This window comes from Nipponia nippon, unplaced genomic scaffold (assembly GCF_047370975.1).
Source record: "Nipponia nippon isolate SJK-2023a ecotype South Korea unplaced genomic scaffold, ASM4737097v1 scaffold_18, whole genome shotgun sequence".
In the NCBI taxonomy this organism is placed as follows: domain Eukaryota; kingdom Metazoa; phylum Chordata; class Aves; order Pelecaniformes; family Threskiornithidae; genus Nipponia; species Nipponia nippon.
Genome location: NW_028262334.1, coordinates 1,525,740 through 1,544,637, shown reverse-complemented (window position 1 = coordinate 1,544,637; position 18,898 = coordinate 1,525,740). Strand labels below are relative to the sequence as shown.

At 41.8% G+C, this 18,898-nt stretch overlaps 1 protein-coding gene across 2 annotated transcripts in view; it reads left to right on the top strand.

The window, feature by feature from the left end:
- KIAA1671 (KIAA1671 ortholog) overlaps positions 1-18,898 on the top strand; it is an 86,827-nt gene that overhangs the window by 31,906 nt on the left and 36,023 nt on the right. The window contains exon 1 of one of the 2 annotated variants that reach the window (XM_009472294.2): positions 6,164-6,289. The exons of the other annotated variant lie outside the window; for it this stretch is intronic. Coding sequence (XP_009470569.1) covers positions 6,239-6,289 — 51 coding nt within the window. The 5' untranslated portion in view covers positions 6,164-6,238. Of the gene's footprint in view, positions 1-6,163; positions 6,290-18,898 lie in introns of those variants that run through there. 2 annotated transcript variants of the gene reach the window in all.

Genomic DNA, 18,898 nt, shown 5'->3' with positions numbered 1-18,898 from the left:
CAGCCTGGCTTACTGCCTTCAGCACTGTTTTCCTTTTTGCAAATAGCTGTGATAGAAAGTATGTGTCTTCCTAGCAGATGGAGCAGATGCACTTTCTGTGGAATTTAACTGGCAGAGAATGCTTCTCCCTGGGATTCCACCACACTGGTCTATGCCAAATCTTCAAACACAAAGCATTAACCATGCAACCTGTTCATTTTTCTTTCTAAGCAAAGAATTTTCATCCTGAACTCTTAAGATGGGTCTAGATCATTAAGCTTTTTGTTTGTTTCTCAGCTTAGGTAATGAAAACTGGTTAGATTCCAGAAAAATCTTTTCTGGAAAATTATGCAGAACCATGTCATAGCATTATAGAAAAATGATGGGTTTAACTTTCTTTCTGTAGGCAACACACAGAGAACTATTTATGTGAAGAATCATAGCTGACATTTTTGGTAGTCTGATCTGTCTGTAATATGCATACTTCTGGGGTAAATTCCCACTTAAAGTTGTTGGGTGATATTCTCCTAAGTTGCAGAAGGATGCCCTGACTTTAGCCCACAGATGAATTTTATGTCGGGAAATAGCATCCTACTATGTCCAGATGTTGTTCTGAAATACAAAGCAAAGATCTGGATCTTCTAAAAGTTATATAATAAATGAAAGATTTTCTGTGGACAATAAAGGATTTGAAAACCACATTAACAGCACAGAACTCTACAAATTTATGAGAGACATTGGTGCTGCCACTGAACTCCTTCCTTACTGGAAGAACCTGTTTTGAACCGCTGCAAGTGCTGTGGGTTTTTTTTTGTGTGTGTGGTTTGTTTTTGTTTTTTTTTTTTTTAACCTTGTGCATGGAAACAGATACACTGGAATAATACTGTAGTCACTTCAAAGTGCACTCTTTTATAACTCTACACATACATATTTGCAGTTTTTGAAAATCTGGATGTCCCACATCTTTTCAAAACGCTTGCTGTTGTATGGAGAAGGGGTGACTGAAAGACATAACCCTACTGTCCCAAGGTCAAATCTCCCCTGTCCTCTTAGTCTGCTAGCACACTCCTGTGGTGACTGAATGTATTGCCCTCTGCAGAGATCCTGTTTTTGTAATTACTCATACTGCTATTTACAGCCCTTTAAGAGAGAACAGACAAAAAGATAAAAAGGGAAAGGAACCGCGTGAGTTTTTTTTCTCTTCTAGTGAAGAAAAAGAAAACACCCAAACCTGTAAGGACTTTGTAAACAAGTTTCCTAATAGGAGTTTTGGAAGCAGGCTTATATGGTTCCAATTCTAGTCTTAAAACTTCATGGAAGGTATCGAAGGGCTGATATCTGTCTTTCCCATTCTTAGCATGGACTTCAGGTTGCATGTTCATCTTAGGAGGAGTTATTTACAGGATTGGCAATTATCATTCAGTCCCTAGAAGTTGTTAGATGCTGTCAGCTTACACTTCAAATGTGTAAAGATGATGTTGACAAGGTAGAATCTGTGGGAGAAAAGTGCTGTCAGAAATAGTGCTGGGATAATTGTACTTTTCAGGTATTGTACTTGGATAAATATGACTGTTATTCTCCAACAACTTGGTCATTAAGTGTGAGGTTGCTCAGAAGAAACCTTTGACTTCATCAAGTGTATCCTGAGACAGGGAAGGAAGGCTGTCAGCCCCACTTAAAGAGAAAACTCATGTGTCCAGCCTCTACTGGAATTCAGTAGGATCCGAGTGCTTTACTCCTTTGTATTGCTTTGAAAAGCCGAATCGTGGTGTATTTGTTGTTCTGCAGTGCCATGGTAGCAAAAAGGGCAGTCTGGCCTTCGTGCATATAAATTGTGAGTGAGCAGGAGCAGAGAAGCGATTTTTTACACGTTTGGGAGGCGGAAAACTTGCCGTACTTTCACGTTTTCCAAAGCTGCACATAGATATCACAGATTATGTAAAACTGAACCATTTCTTCTAGCACCAAGGTTAATACCTTTGTTTTCATTTGGAGAAAATACAAAGACTTTTGCTGTGCAGTCGCCGTTCTCATCAGTACGTTTCAATGCTTCCCTCTGGTGGAGAGACGCATTGTAGTTGTGTTTGAGTTGGAGGGATGCGAGAGGTCAACATAGATCCACAGGAGAATCACAGTTAAGTGATGTATTTCCTCTGCATTTGAATGCAGTCTGTGTTTCATCATTTAGTACGCCTTTGAAAGAGGATTAGAAGGAAACAAAACTGCCGCTGTTTTGTTTGAACAGTTTCTAGTCTATCTGTTTAGTTGTGAAGTTACTTGCTTTTTCTTGTGGCATAGTGACAAAAAATATGCTACAGTACGTATCGCTGGTCACTCAAGGTATTGCTCTCTTTCTAATGAGACTGTAGTGCTCGAAGTGACAAGTTGCTACTTTTATCGTAGAATAAAAGCTTCACTTTCATTCACATTCGCTACTAAAGTAGTGCAATGAACTGTCCCATATTCTTTGATATTTGACGAACCAACTTAAATTAATATGCATTTGTTGCATTATTTCCCATCTGCCTATGATAATAAACAACCACTTGAATAACATTTTCCAGGGCAGCTAATGATCTAGATTCTTATGGATGAACACAATTCTAAATGGAAGTGAGGTGCAATAGGATGATTTTACTTTTGGAGAAGTCATTTCTTCGTGATTATATTCTAGGGAAACTACTTCCAATTAGGTTATTTTTTGAAATGTTATGTTGGGTTTCTTTGAAATCAAACCATTACAATAAACAATTGACGATATGGGATTGGTGGTTGAAATTGCGAAGGGTGATACTCTTGAGATTTAACAGTCCTCTAGATTGTATTTTTTAGCTGGTTTGGGTTTGTATTGCTTAAAAACAGAGTAAGGCTTTTATAAAGGTTCCAGCATCATTGCTAGACTGTCATCGTCTGTGGTTTTACTATGGGTGGTACTTTCCTCTGTATGTCTTTTACAAAGAAAAGCTTCAGGGCTGTAAGTATTACAAGGCTGGTGAAGTATCACAGCATTCACAGAGGTGATGTTCCTGGTGGAAAGGAAGGGCGTTCTGTGCTTACAGCAGTAGCTTCCAGACTTCACCACCTTAGAAGACTGTGGTCAGTTAATGACTGTGAATGTATTGGTCTGTGGTGAATTAATGACTGTGAATATATCGTACTGCCAGTGGTTTATATGCTGGAGTTTGAGGAAGAATTGGGCTACAATGTGTCTATGTACTTTAAAAAAAATCACGTGTTCTACAACCTGAAAAGATGGTTTCTTTCCCCATGAATAATAGAAATATTACAGTTTGGAACCGCCCCCTTATTTATTTGGGCTGTTCCAGAATAGAGGATAACGAAGTCTGCATTTTAATGTGATGGTCTTTGAGGCTGTGGAGGCATCATGGTTTAAAACCTTCAAACTGAGAAGATCTTTGAAGACTGACAAATTTCTTAGAGTATATTTTTCTCTGAGGTCAGTAGCACTACAGTCTCACATACTGGAGAACATGTTATAATCTGCAAAACTATTCCTGCTACTGTGTAGTTGGATGTTTTAGTGTTCTCTTGGCTGCCTTTTGTTGAGATGTTCAGAAAGTGACTTGCGCGGCAGGAGTCAGCCGGGTAGCCGTGTCCTTGGGGCTGGGACTGGAGATGGACTTCTGCTCTCTGGGGTGCCTGAGTGACAAAGATACAGGTGAAAGGCAAGGCAAATTCTTCTAATTTATGATTTCTGTGTGGGTATTTTGACCTTTCTTTCTGTTTGTTGGAGGTTAGGATAAGTTTATGATTGTAAGCTTTGTTGTTAGTAATTTTTTAACAAGTGACTGACTGTGTTATAAATATTACTGCTAATTGTAGCTCAGTGCTTAAACGTTCTGTTCCAACATAAGATTTTTTTTTTTCCTTTCCTTTTTCACTCTTTGATAGAGCCTGATTCTAGTAAAGAAGGAAGTAGTTTCAGATCTAAAGGCATTCACCTAATAGAGAATTAAGGAAAAGAATTTATGTGAATAAATAATTTCCCATTTGCTTCGCTAGAGCTAACAGTATCAAGAAGACAAAACTATTCCCTGCCCATTTAGAAATATTTACTCCTTCATGAAGAAGTCAGATACTCTGTATGTTGTGCTTTAGCCCTGCCTGCATCACAGTATAGGTATAAAGTTGTTCTTATGTTTGCTCTGGACAACTGGGGTTTTAGCTCTCAGAATGAGCTGCAGATCTCAGACGCTGGCGGGCAGAGAGCTCATCTGCATGGCTTAATGCCTTCGTCTGTTGTAGGGGTCTTTTCCTTCAGACCTTGAGTGCAGTTTGAGGGACTGCGAGCCTCGCTTGTAACTATCTGTAAAATAAAAATGCTCTCTGGTTTTGTAGCCTGTTGTGAGACTTAGGGTCATTAGGCACTCTGTGCCCCCTTAGAAGGCACTATAACTGCACCGTGCTGTGGTAAACCGCTTGAATTTCAGGCGATGTTTTCAAGTATTGTCTTTCATAAATCATAATGATTCCATCACAGCTGACAAAGGTCTTTAATTCTCTGACGTTCAGTCACAAACCTCAATGCCTGATTAAGTCATCAAGACTGATAGGAGTCTTATGAATTAAAATCTGAGGAATGTGCCATGCGGCTCATCCACCTCAATAGAAGTAACTGCGCTTGCTTTCTCGGGCTGAAGGGATTGCGCCTTCATCTGGAAACAGAGCAGCTTTAATGCAACTATGGTTTATAACCAAAATTGCTGCTTTGTGTAATTAAAACAGAGCACTCTGGTACTAGAAGTGGTGTAGGCCTCTGGCTATATGTTTTATTTATTTATTTTATATTAAGCTTTGGTTTTTTGTCCTTTGGTGAGGAAAATCTGGTATCTATAATGGTATTCATATAAAGATGCACTTATTTGAGACTGTGATGTGTGGGTGGAGAAGGATTTGTTTAAGAAAATCATGAGCTGACTCTTAAAAATATTTTGGGAATGAACTGCAAGGGAGAGAAGATAAATATTTTATAAACATGTGCAGATGAATTTATAGTTTGGCTTGTCACAGTTCACCAGCAGTTTCCAGTTCTGGCCGTGCCGTGACAGGTCTCTCTCCTGCCCATTGAGAAGCAAGCCTTCTCATCTTCGGATTGTATAAAGCCTCTAATATTGCAGCTTCACTCCTTCCCAGATGGAAACAGATGTACTAAAAAAACCGTCATGTGCAAATTGTTCTGTTAGCCTAAAAACTGAATCAGCCTGGAAGAAAATCGAAAGAATTTGTCAGCTGTACGAGATCTTATAGGTGGCCGTTAGAAAAGTAGGTTGTATTTCTCTTAAACATCCAGAAGCAAAATTGCAAGCAGAGGAGATGGTGGAGTCATGGAAGCTGTTTTTTGTCACCTCCACGTTGTCCCTGCCCGGGAAAGGTGAGAGCCTGCGGAGTGCTGGGCTGGGGGAAAAGGCAGTCGGGGTCCTCCCTGGCCTGGCTCCTGTCACTTGTCTTTCCTTCTCCCATCCAAAAAAGGACACGGGTCAAAAAAGTAGGAACAGATAGAAGCGTTATCACTCCCATTTTTGCTCTTCACAAAATACCTACTGTCGTTTAGTCATTTAGCTCTGCTTCCTATTTTTAAAAACAGCCCAGAAGAGGATGACCCAGTGTTGGTTAATAACTTGGTTTGCCCAGGCTTTCTTCCTTTTTTGGTAGTTTTCGTTTGCTGGGAACATTCCAGTGGTATATAAAAAGACACTTTGTTGTGTCTATTTCTTCTCGTTCACAAAAGACATTTTTATATTAAAAGCAGGAGCTTTTCTTTCCTATGTGGTTTTTTTCTTGTACATTACCGAAAAATAAGGTCAGCTAGCAACCCCGACAACTGTGGTGGCATTAATAGCGTTTCATAACCCAGCCTGCAAAACAGAGTGGGTTTAGAAGCTTCTCTTTCCTTCCAGATGAAGGGCTTTTTAGTGCGAAACCCAAAGTACTATTATTAATTCTAGACTAACACATTACGGATTACCGAGATGGGAGAAGTCTGAGCAGTAAGATGCTGAATAACAAGTGGTTAAATCACATGGTGCCGGTAGCTCAGCTACTGCTTATGAGTAGCCACAGCATCTGTTAAAGCCACAGAGCTCAGCGTGGTGACGTGGGGCCGGATAAACAGACACCGTACATTATTCATGTTGCTTTTAATTGCTCCAGTCTGCTTTTAACTTCTGCTGGAGGCGGGGAAGAGTGGGGAGGCTGAATGTAACAAGGATGGTTTTGCGTTGACTTTGTGCTTTGGAAGATGGAGTATTATTATTGTCCACGTTTGCTGAAGTTGCTGCAATATTTGTGGGTAAGTGTACTCTTTAATGTAACTGCGCTTACAGAGTTGGACATTTTTAACTGTTTTCAAAAGTCCTGAGACCGTTCATATGTAGCGATGGCTTTGCTTTGCAGTTTCTTTCTGATCTTTCTGAATAGTAACATTAAACTTGGGATTTATTTTGGGTGAGAAAGGCTATTTTATCTTTAATACTCGCTTAAAATGAGGAGACTGCAGACTACTTAAATGTGCCTCAGAAAAACCTCTTAGTAATTGGAATTTCTTCCTTGTTTATGTCTAACCATAGGAGTTGTAGTTTTGCATGCTGTGTATTAGGAATATTCTTCCCCATTTGTTTAAAAGCTATCCTTGGACTCTGGAGACTGCTGCTTTCAGAAGCACTTCTGCTGCTGCTAGCTAGAGCTGCTGCCTGCTATTTAAGTAGAATGGCCAGTACTAATGGCTTTGGAAGTGTGTATTTTTACAGTTCCTTACTTTTTCAAAATTGGACTGCGTTAATAGGTTTCGCCCTTCTCAGCGAGCACTTCCTCTTCAAACAATCCTTAGGGCCCTCTTCAATGAAAAGCTCTTTTTAACAGGCGGCTTTTACTGTGCTAATCTGCCAGCTTTGGAGGGTTACTTTTGCACAGTGATTGCTATTTGTCTGGTATTTTCACATTTATAAAAGATGAATTTGATTTTTAAAGCCTTTTTGAATTATATTACTATATTACTTTGAACATAACTACTTAATGTTTTCATTTCTTCTGTACTAATCAGATATCAGTTTTCATTTGTTTGTGGTATTGTCTGCATTAATGTAGGAATTTTTTCAGCTGTGAATTCAGCATGTAATCAGCACAGACACTTTAAACCTTTTAATGTTAGCTGTTTGCTGGTGCATTTTGAAACTGTAGCAAAGAGTTGGCTTCTCTCATTTAGAGTTTAATTTACAATCCTTGCCTTGTATGTGCTTTGATCAGTAGTGAGATGAGATTGCCTTCTGTAATTTTTCTGCAGCTGGGAGACAAAATACTATTTGAAGAACTGGGCATTTTCTTAAAAATCTTTTCCTGTTGGAGACTGTAGTATTGTAAAATATGGAAGTCTGGACATTTCTAAAGTTTGCTTTTTTTTTTTTTTCTTTTTTTAATTTGATTAGCTAGATTTTTAAGAGGCAAGCTTTCTTGAAATTGCACATTAAAAAATTAGTGTGATATATCAGACTTCAGTATGATGAGGGGGAGGATGTTCTTTGTGGTTTGCCAGTGTGAGAAGTCTGAAAGATCTCTGAATGCTTTTGCTTTCATGTATATTTGGTGATTTTCCATAAGGCCAGGAAAAAAACAACAACAAACCAAACCAAACTTTTTGATCAGTCCAGAAGATCACTGGGATGATATCGAATATTGTGCGGTTTTAGCCTGTACAGAACAGGTATGTTCTATTTTCTGTGTGTGTATGCTCTTTTAGAGGCTTTCAGGTATTTCTTGGACATATTCGTTAGCGTACACTCTCCTGATATGTTACAAGAAAATATTGGAAGGACAATTGTGATATTCATGATATTAAATATATCTAAAAAAAGAAATTTTAAGGGAAAAGCACAGCTGTGCCTTTTGTTACTTTCGGTGTTGATGTTCCAGCTGAAGGCTACTAAGGAGATATTTATCAGGTTTCTCTGTTTATAATCAGGAGTAACCAGAGATGTTGGGGTTAGTTGTCAAGCTTTGTGTTATTTAATCTATCTTGGGGAGCTAAGATATTTTATTTATTAGGTAGACATACCTGAAGAAGCTGTAACTCTTAATTAAAAAATATTATAATGAAAATCCATTTTTAAAGCTACTATTTTGAGTTATTGATAGGTTGCATCTCTTCTGCTGTATATTTGTTTTACTCCTACACAGTGGTGGAGTTGTTGGACATCAGTGGACCCGCTCATTGCCACCTATCTGCTAATTACTTGCCGATTCCTCTTCTGATTTTGGAATAGGATGTATGTTATTGTGACGTGTAGGAAAGTTGTTAAAAGAAATCGTCATAGTATTTTTTGAGCACAGCATTGTTTGCGGTCTGCCCAAGTATGTGTGAAATGATGACTGACCACCAAGAAGTCTATGTCCTGTAGTCAGGGGTGTTGAGCAACAGCTCTGCGTTTCTGAAAAGTAGTCGTTGTGTCGGGCAAAATGTTTTGTTCAGTAGGTTGTATTAGATGCAGGCAGAGTTCTGTCTAGTAATTCAACCTTGAGCTCCCTTTTCAATTCAAGTTGCAATAATGAGGAGGAGAGCAAGCTTATCAAACCTAGATCATTTGCACTGTTAATGAGACATGCCACAGGACTCTGAAATAGTGCAGCTCTTCCTTGGTTGGTGTTTTCTTTAGCGGGATGCATAACACTGAAACAGGGATTACTGAGAAGCAGGTTCCTAGGGATGACTGAGCATTGGATTTTTTGATGACAGGAGAGGGCCTAACAAGAACTACTGACGACTATTGCTGCAACTGTACCAACTCGCTAAAAAAAAGAACAATAAAAGAGGAAAGCCAAAAGTGCTGATGGAGCCTTGGAGATTACTGCATAAGGCTTTTATGAGTCTTTAGGATGGTTATTCGAGAATCCAGAAGTTCCTGGCTGATGTGATAACACGGTCTGGTTTTGGTCAAATTAGCTGATGCTTCTTTGAGAAGGGGAAGAGCAGGGCTCTTAAACACTACTGTGTGTTTGGTTCACTCTCAGTAAATTGTCTCTTCATGCTACAAATGTCCTCGTTGTTGGGAGACATTTCTCAGAAGCTTGTGGTTTTGTGACTCCAGGAGTATATCTTCTTTGATTCTGGCCACTCAGGTTATAGGTGGTATAAGATATTACCTGTATGGCATACAACTGGGCTTTTGCTGGCGGTAGAGGGCAGAAGAGTCCGGGCTGCCTCCTAGGTCTGTCTGCAGCCCTTGGTAGGACTGCCTGTGCTTGGTCCTGCCTTTGCCTGTGTTTTCCCATAGGCTGCTGGTGGTGCTCTCCTTCCTGGCATTTTCAGGGCTGGCTGTTTACCATCCAGCTGGTGTTAGCACTGATTCCCTTTGCCGCCCTTTCCATCAACCTGGAATCCAAACTGAGTTGCTTTCAGTCATACGTTCAGTTACAGGCTGTATTTGTTATTTGGACCCCTTCAGGCAAATGCTCAGATAAGCATAAAGCAGAGCACTGCATGCTAATCGTCAAATGCGTTGTGGTGGTCCATAGTTCAGCAGCTGAAATTCAGAGTGTGAATCATAGCTCTCTGTATTCCCCATCACCACTTCCTTCTCTGCTCTGCCATGTACCTTCCTCCTAGCTGTGATCTTTTCATCATCTTTAATTGGTTAATTATTGTAATTGTGTATTTGAGTGCCAGTCTTTCAGTGACCATGTGCTATATTTATTGTATTTGAGTATGTTCCAGGGTACATGGGGTATTCATCATTCCTTTTCCAGCTGGTGAGGAGCTTTGCTGCAGCTGATACGAGACATCTTTAGGTCTGACTTGGATAAGAAGTCCTTTAAGTGCAGCTCAGTAGTCCGCTGGCCAGCTGCTTGCATCAGTCACACTGTCGAGCTGGTCAGCATGCCAGGTATGCAGCCTCACTGATGAGGTTTCCTGTTCCTTTGTAATGTCCTTTGCCTGATAACCAGCTTTTTTTGGCTTGCTTGGGACACAGCCACCAGCAGAGAGCTCTCAATTGGTTCTGTTCCTGTCCTTGGCCATCTCGGAGTTGTGAGCAATTCTTGCTCTCCCCAGGGCATTTTGTGGGGTGCTCCAATTTTGGTGATGTAATCTCTTTTTTGGTGTATCTGAGACTACTGGAGGAGCACACTGATAAACAATGATCAGTGTTCCAAGTAGGACTAGGTAACATAAGCCAGCTCAGTGAGCGGAGGCCAGACTTCTTGCAGTGGGGGCAGAGCTGGTGAGAGATAGGAAAACTGGATCTGTTCCAGAATAGGTGCCGAAGGAAATGAATAGGAGCCCTGGCTGATTTTTGAACAGGCGCTGTGGTACTCGCAGGGAGAAGGAGAGTTGGTGTCAGGACGTGAGCTGTCCTAGATGGAATTTTTAGTACCTTGGTCAGGAACCAGCTGCAACTTTGGTCACAGCCGCTTTCAGAATGGTCCTGGCTCGTTTGACGCTTAGTGAGGGACCTGGCTCAGAGTGCTGGGCTTCCAGCTGTGCTGCTGTGGTATCGGAGACAATCAACAACCAAAACCTTGGGGCTCAATGGAGAACGATGTGATTGCCGTTCAATCCAGATAAGACAGATAATGTCAGTAGGTGAGAGAAGACAGCTGTAAGAGCTGAGAGCAGCTACCAGTGCGTGCCCTTATATGAGAGCGCACCGTGATCTCGAGAGAATTTGTGGTCTTTCTCATGACAGCTAGATGTTGGCCTGGTCTGGATCCCCCCACAGTATGTGTGGTAGATGCATAAATCCTGACACCTCATAAAATGAATGGTTTCGTTCGTTTCAACTGAGTGTGACAGGAAAAGCATCTGGGGCAGATGAGCGGCTGAAGATGCCGTGAAAACGTGGAAACATTATAGACATGGTCTGAAAGTGGCCTTGGCTCCACTTTAACAAAATGAAGTTCCAAAAAGCCTGTGGGAGACCAGTGTCCTATTGGCAGCAGAGAATCTCTCGTAAATCTTGTAGCTCTGTGTTACACATACGTCGTACTGTGAAGCACAGTGGAAATGACAGTGGGCTCCGGATTCATTGCTCAGTTTAGGCCTTCTGGTATGGATATGGTGGTGAGTTTCCTCAACATGCTAGGTACCGTTCTTGATGAGTTGTTTCTTCTCAGTCTGGCACTTGTCTTTGTTCAATTAGCAAACAAATGCCACATCCTGAAAGCATTCAAAAGAAAAATGGCATGTTTTAAACAAAATGTTACCCTGCAGCACCGTGATGGTTTAAAAGACTTTCTCATTCTTTATTGACAGTTGTTAAACAACAATTACAAAATCAAAAGAAAATTGGGTATTTAAGTAAGAAGTAAGATCTAAGGTTTGTTTTGACAAGGTTTTAGTTACTACCTTTTAAGAGTGGTTTTGATACCTCTTTATCCGGTGATTCCAAAGGAAGTGGCAGCTCGATAATAGTCATGCTGCCGCGGCATGTCACTGCACCAGCATTTTGATGGGTGATGGAAGGAAACCTCAATCACCGGTCTGCACGCCGCGCGTAGTGGTTATCCCCGCTGTAAGGGAGGGAAGGCGTTCTGCGTCGGCGTTGCGTGGCTTCCCTTTGTGTGCGCTGCCTGGGGTTTCCTGTGGGCAGTGTCTGCAGCTGTTCTGTTACGGGGTTTACTTTTGATGACGGGGCAGTTGCATTTCAGGCATGCATTTTTTTTCCAAAGACTTAAAAATCCCTCGCACCCAGGTAGTGGCTGAGGTATATCTTCTGTGCTGATGTCAGCAGCTAAATCTTCCTTTCAGATAATCTGAGTAAACGAAGCCCTGTTGCAGGGAAAAACCTGTTTGGAAAGGCATTTTCCTAATTCCTGAATGCTGCTGTAGAAGAGGAATTGTAACTTTTGTGTCATTGCTAAGAGCAAGCAGACAAAACAAGCCCGCCCGAGGAAGCCCGTTCCCCGCGGGAACGCGAGAGAGTGCTGTTCAGCCGCGCGAGGCCGGCGCGCTGGCGTGAGGCCACGCGTCCTCTCGAGCTTCAGAGCTCGCACAAGGCAAACAGTGCAGAATCCAAGACAGTTTGTTATAATTAGGTGTGGTATTAAGTTTAATTTACCATAAAATGCTTTCGTGAAATAGTGCAATCTAGGTTAACTCAGTGCAATAAGGTTTGCATTCAGTAAGATGTAACCGTTTGTAGACCTGGTAATTTTTTTTTGTAACGACTGTGTCGTTCCGGGCTCAGGGCAGCTGGAACTGGGGGACCGTCTGCCCCTGCCCCTCTCCTTTTTAATTTGAGTCCGAAGTAGTGAGTAGGCTTCTGATACGAGGCTAAAGTGTATTGTTAAACCTCATTTATACGTACAAAGCAGAGGTAACTTCACTGCCTCTCCGCTAATATTTTGATCTAAAGTTGTTTTGACTCAGTTCCTGCTTTCCCATGCTGTTGTCCATGTCGCTGATGCTGGGAGACAGCCAAGTTCCCACTATTGTTCCAGTTCTTTCAGCAGTTGTGAGTTGTTCGTACAGCCAGCGCGTGTTTACTGTACTGAAAAGAAACAGCATTTTAGAGAGCAACTTGAGCATGGCAAAAGTAGCTCTTTGTAGTGGCCTTTCCTCAAGATACGACAGGACTTTGTGCTGCAGTGCAAAGCTTCTCTTCAAAAGTAAATCTTAAGCTTGAATGAAGCTTGGAAAAAATGTAGTATTTGATTTCATGATTCATGGTTGAGGCTGATAAATACCTGCCCCATTAAGGAAAGCAGTATAGATTATTTGCTAACCACAGTACATATTTGGCAAGTTTTGATTGCTAGGGTTGGAGATTGCAGATGTCAGATGAGACTGGAATGACTTCTGCATTTGTTCCATAATTCAGCAGTATTTCACAGTCCAGGGCAGGAAATACGGCAAACCTAGTTGAGAATGCAGAAGGAATTTCAGCAAGTCAACATTTTATCTCCACAGAGTTCCAGACCAAGCAGGAAATAATGCACTTACTTAATCTAAAAAATGTAAACGAAGGCCACACCTGTAACAAGGACCCTGATAAGCAATTTAAGACGTAGCCTTCTGCAGAGTCGCGTGGCCGTTCTTGTACCACGCCACTGCTCTGGGCTCCAGAAAAGCATGCTGGCTGGGTGCAGCATGGTGCAAGTGTGGGGTCGGCTGGCTTGTGGCCTCCCACCAGTGCACTGGCCGTGTCCCGGGGACGTGGGAGCATCGGGCCGTTGTGCGGCTGGGCTGTGCAGCCACCCTCCCGGCAGGTGACGTGGGGCTGACATTGCTGTGCACGGGAGGAGGAGGAGGCAGTAAGAGCAGAGAGTCCAAGAAACAATGTACGCATGCAGCGTTACACAGCAATGGCAGATAAATGCTATTGCTTTTTTCGTCAAAATGGCATGTTGCAAGATAAAATGGATGAAGGACATGTTGTATAAACTTACACCTGGTATTTGTTCTACTTACTGTGAGCAAGAAGTGGCTGATGTAAATAAAAGACACATGGCATAGTGTTTTGTAGGGAGAAAATGGAAAGAACAATCAGGTGCTCAGTGCTTCCCAGCTGTGCAGTGGGAAGGTGGCTTAGACAGTAGTTAGGCAGCATGTGATTATGCTGAGAACAGCTGAAATTATTTAAGACTCAGTTTTACCTTCCAGCTTCTTGTTAGGACTCTCTGAAGGAAACCTCTTGCACAAAAAAGCATGCTCTTCCTTCAGAGTGTTCTCTGAATTCTGAAAGTCAGATTTGAAGCTTCAGTAGCTGGAGATTACCCAAGCACCCTCTGTGAGAGAGAGAAATACTACCAAATTTCTCCAGGCAGACGGTAATAAGAAGTTCTGTATTTTACCTCTTTGAAAAGGATGACAGAAATGCACTATTTAAGAAATAGTAAACTTGGCATTTGCTGACTGTTTTAAGAGAGCAGCGTGCTTTGGACCAAACCTAACTCTTCAGAGAACATATCGTTCCCTAGTACAGCATGCAGTCTGTCTGTCTGTCACTTCTTGAAATTGGCCCGCATGTATTTGGCGTGTTTTGAATTGCCTGTGCTGCCTGATGCTCGGGAGCACACCGAAACGAACCCTGACTTTAGTGTTGCTTGGTAACACCGTACCTAAAACTTGTGAGATTTGAGGAGATGTTTTCTGACTGCTAGAACCTGCTTAATAAACGTAACGTGTGTGGGCCAATTCCTGCTTCCCCAAAAGCTCAGCTGTGCACAAGAAAAGAGCCCTTCTCGCGTAAGGGGATTCCAGCTCTGACAGGGATGACAGACCCCATCCAGCCTCCGTACCGGGGCTGGCTGCCTCTGATGAAAAGTGAGATGCTGGCTGAGGTGTGATGCTCCAGGACTGCTCAGACTGCATTTAGTGAGATGAATCAGAATTTCATGGCGAAATTTTAAGGGGGTGGAATGAAGTTGGTGAAACTGGCGTTATCCCTGAAGTCAGATTTTGATGCTTTTGCAGAACGGTGTTGGTGAGGAGGGGTTTGAATGACTGCTCATGTGCAGGTCTGAATTGACAGTAAAACTTTCTATCAGTCAAAGAGAAGGAAATACTTTGAATGTCTCTTCATATCGGATTGTCCTTTCTCATTTGCATGTTATTTGACTCACTCTTACGGAAACAAGAGATTTCTTAACCTTTCTTCTTCCCGTTATCCTTTTGAGCAGAAGTAGCATGTTCCCATGCTTGTTTTCGTTCACTTCACTTACCTTCTCTGCCCTGTGAGAAAAGTTGAGCAGTTGGAGGTATTTTAGGCCACATTCTGTCCTCAGGAAGTCTCTGTTAAAGGTGTTTTGCTGTTACCTGTGCTTAACGTGTGAGAGTCCACTGGATCAAGTGATGGAGAAATGATCTTAATTATTTGGACTTAATATTTAGGAGCCCTGGCTGTGGTACTGCCTTGTTTTGCCTCCCTGGTGCCAGGAGGTCCTTTCCAGGCTGAAGCTTTTGCCCTGTGGCTGCCCCGCATGCTGGGGAGATTCCCTAACTGAAGATTGGGACCTCGGGGAAAACTCTATCAGTCGCGTGTTGAGATTGTGTATTTGATCAAAACAACAGAACTGCTCCTGAGAATGCTTGGGCACGTTTGCAGGGAGCATGTGGTGTTCAGCCTGCTTTGTATTTGTTTACATGCTCATATTTTCATTTCACTGTGCAAATAGCTTCCTTTTCTTACGGATAAGTTTCATATTGTGTTTCTCGTTGACATTAGATATCTCCCCTACTGTAACATAGCTCCTGGTTTTCCATAGCATCTTTCTTAGGTGATACAAAAGCTAATGCTTAGCTTCTTGCTAAGCTTGTAGCTAATTTATTTGTAGTTTTCAGCCCACACTGGAGGGAATGTCTAGTATTTGTAGGGTAATGTTTATCAACAAAAAACATTCTTCATTGTGGGTTTTTATTTGTATAAATGGAAAAAAACTGTAACTACCCAGCTCTTGCTTGGCTTGATCCTTTTGACGTAAACAAATGTAAAGAAAATGGGTTTAGTACTTTCCAGAATGTTTGTGCTGTAGGAATTTCCTGTTTCTGTTTTGTTTTTCAGTTTTTCCTCCTCCATTGAGATGGAAGGGAAGTGCCGAATGATTATGTACATGGGCTTTCAAACAGCATAGTATATTTTTAGCTTGTTCCCTCAGCTTTAACGTTGATAGCTTTGTTTTATACTGAACAATTCAAGGTACAAAACCTATGCATGTTCAGGATGTTTAACTGGGCCTTTCTTAAGTTCAAGAGAAACATAGTTTGGGGGACAAAAGAATTGACATTTTCCGAAAAACTGTTTTGGCACTCTAGTTATTGCAATTATTACTGGTAATTGTATTTAAACTTAAATGGTTTGAAAACTTAGATTAAAAATTATATTTCACAATTACCTTTGTTTATAGATTTTTATTAATCTTGGAATAATGACATACTACTGTAAAAGTGCGCAGAATTTTGTACAGAGGAAAGGATGGCTGACTTTCTACTTTGATTACGAATGAAATGGGAAACTGCAGTTTTTCACTGATCCCATCAAGGATGACCATGGTAGCAGAATGGTAAAATTATTTTGGGAGTTACAAACAAGTATGTGGAGTGTTCAGTCATGAAAATCATTAATGTGTTCTCTTCTATCACAAGTGTAGTTCTGTAAGGAAAACAAGGAATGCAAATTTAAGGTTTTTTTTCTTCTTATCTGGTTTCTCTAGTATTGGTTAATTTGGAGGAAAGTGCAGCTTTCAAGTGCATTTGGAACTTAGTAAGACTAAATCTGTGCCTCTGCTTTCCCCTGTTCTTGCCCCGTTTGTTATCATTTTTTGATTTAAATCCGTAAGAAGGGTAAGTGTCGTACTTAAATGTGACTTTTCTTAAACGAGAACGTAAGGTACCAAATTTTATCTTACTGAGGCGATAGTGCTGTGATTTTTTTTGTTTGTTTGTTTTGTTGTTGTTACAATGTACATGAGCGTTACCTATCTCTTACAGAACCAGTAAGACAAATTACCCTCAAAGATTCATTATCTAGAGAATGGATGTAAGCCCTGTGATATCGTGAAGCACGTTGGGAGGGGTGGTGGTAGCAGAGACGGGGATGTGGATGCGAGCTTACAAAAGTGGGCAGAGAGTGCACGACAGCTGGGGCCCAAGCGTTCCTGGTGCGAAGACTCAGGCCGTGGGGTGGACTTGCAGGCAGATTAGATGCGTTCGGTATCTGACCTTCTTTAGCAAACATTGCAAAACGTTTCTCTGTGATAAAAAGCTTCATTTCATATGCGCTAACGTGCTTCTTGCGTGGGAAGGGAAAAGATGATGTCCCAGCAAAATTCCTCATCTTTTTCTTGTCTTGTTTGAAGTGTGTGGATGTCTGTGTGTTGCAAATTTATTGATCAGACTGGGTCACTCTATGTTTTTTAAAAGATTGAAGAAGAAAAGATGTTAAAAGTGGCAGCTCTTTGTATATAAAAATGATTTGGAACCTTGCACGCGGAAGTTTAATCAGCTGCACGCGTAACACTTCGACAGTTTTCACAGTGTTATGTTGGACAACTCTCATTGTGTGCCGCGGAGAATGTTTTATTTGTCAGAAGTGGGTGAGCCGGGAATCCATGTTCAGGCATACGCTTCAGCTTTAAGAAATGACCACTAGACATAGGGTTTGAGATGTTTGCCCCTTTAATGTTCCTGCCACCTTGTTGGGGTTATTATAGAGTGTCAAGGACCTCCCTCATACTTGCTTCCGAATCCTCTAATTCTCTTTAGAGCTGGCCATTTTAACCTTTACTTCCCGAGCACCAGATGTGTTTTTCTGCTTGTTTTCATGCTTCTAACTCGAAGTCATTCTTACTGCAAATGAATGTATACAGAGAGAAGGTTGGAATGCCTGCAGTCAAGACAAATGATACAAAATCGGGTGAAAAAAAATTTCCTCTCCGGTCCCCAGACAGGCAATATGCTGCTTGCAGAGACCTTTGGAAACAAAACCTCCCGTTCTGCAGTGGGGGAGAGGGGAGGGAGGAGTTGGCCTGCAGGCGAGGACGGAGGCCCTGTCTCATGTAAGCTCCCTGTTTGTCAGCGCTGAGCATTGGCTCCACTTGGCAGCAGCGCTCAGCCAGCACCAAGCCCGAGGAGCAGCGTGTCCACTATCCCTTCGCACACTGATCTGGGAATGGCTCATACCTGTTCCTTCACTTGGCCAGTGTTCTTGGCCAGCGTTGGCCGCTTATTCCCGTGATGCTGTAAGATGACAGTTGTACCTGGGGAGTGTGGTAGAGAGAAGAAGTTGTTTCTTCTTTCACTTTTTTTTTTTTTTTTTAATTTCACTGCCATTTTGTTCCCCCTGTAGTCTAACCAAGTCTCTTTCTGTGAGACCTGGAGAAAGGATGTATTTCTCTTGTTTTGTCTTTCCTTGTTCCTTTTTATTGTCCTCTCTTAGCTGATATTGAAGAAGATACGTGCAGTGACTATGAGCTATTTGGTTGTTTGTGAAACCTTGACAGAGTGTATTCATTTATACTGGGGAAGTGGCAAAACCTGTGCCGTAGGACTGCGGGGAAGTTGCTGGTTTCCTCCCTGAAGTCACTTCCCGTGGCAGGGAGTGTTCTTGTTGCTTTTCTGCCCCTGCACGAGGGGACTCTGTTGTGCTTGCCATAAAACAGGATTGGTTTTATGATGCTTTTTGTACTTTGAGAGGACTGTCAGGTTAGCACAGAGCAAGGCAGAGAATAAAGCCTTTGCCTCCCCTTCCATGCCTGGGAGTTGGGCTGTTCTGGATCATCGTTTTTTCCTTACCCTGGACGTTTCAGCTGGAGTAACGCAGGATAGCATGAGGGCAGCCGAGGGAGTTCAGCCCTGTTATTTATCAAAGAAAAGTAGTAATACCAGGTGAACTTCAAGAATAAGGTAGTTGGGGAATAAGGACGTGCAGTGTGCGGGTGGTATCACTTCTGCTTTCAACTGCCGGCTGTCAAAGTGATTCAGTCTTCTAGAGCTTGCACTGCCACCGTTCATTACGCTGCGGGGTGGGAGATGAGACCATGATGAACGTTTGTCCCAACGTGACGTGGTCTGTGCGGACGCTTGTGTACTGGGACATGGGATGTCTTCAAAGGGACACAAGTTAGTTTCTTAGCGAAGGTTGTCCTGAAGCAAATTTGACTGGATGATAAATAAAGAATTCTTCTGCCCCGTTCCAGATCAGATGAGACTTAGATTTCAGAGGCAAATTGCGAAGACAGTTTTATTGCATTGGCCTTTTGCAGTTACGGTGCATAAGTATCAAGAAATTTCATTTTGCTCTCCAATCTGGAGGAACAAATTAAAAGGATTTGTCTGCAAAGCCACTGTCACTGAATTTCAAAATGTAATTGTTTCCCTAAATTGAAATGCATTACTTCTTAAAGAAATTAGTATTACTCTGAGGTTGTTATTACCTCTATTTAAAATAAAGATTTAAAAAATAGCCATGGACTA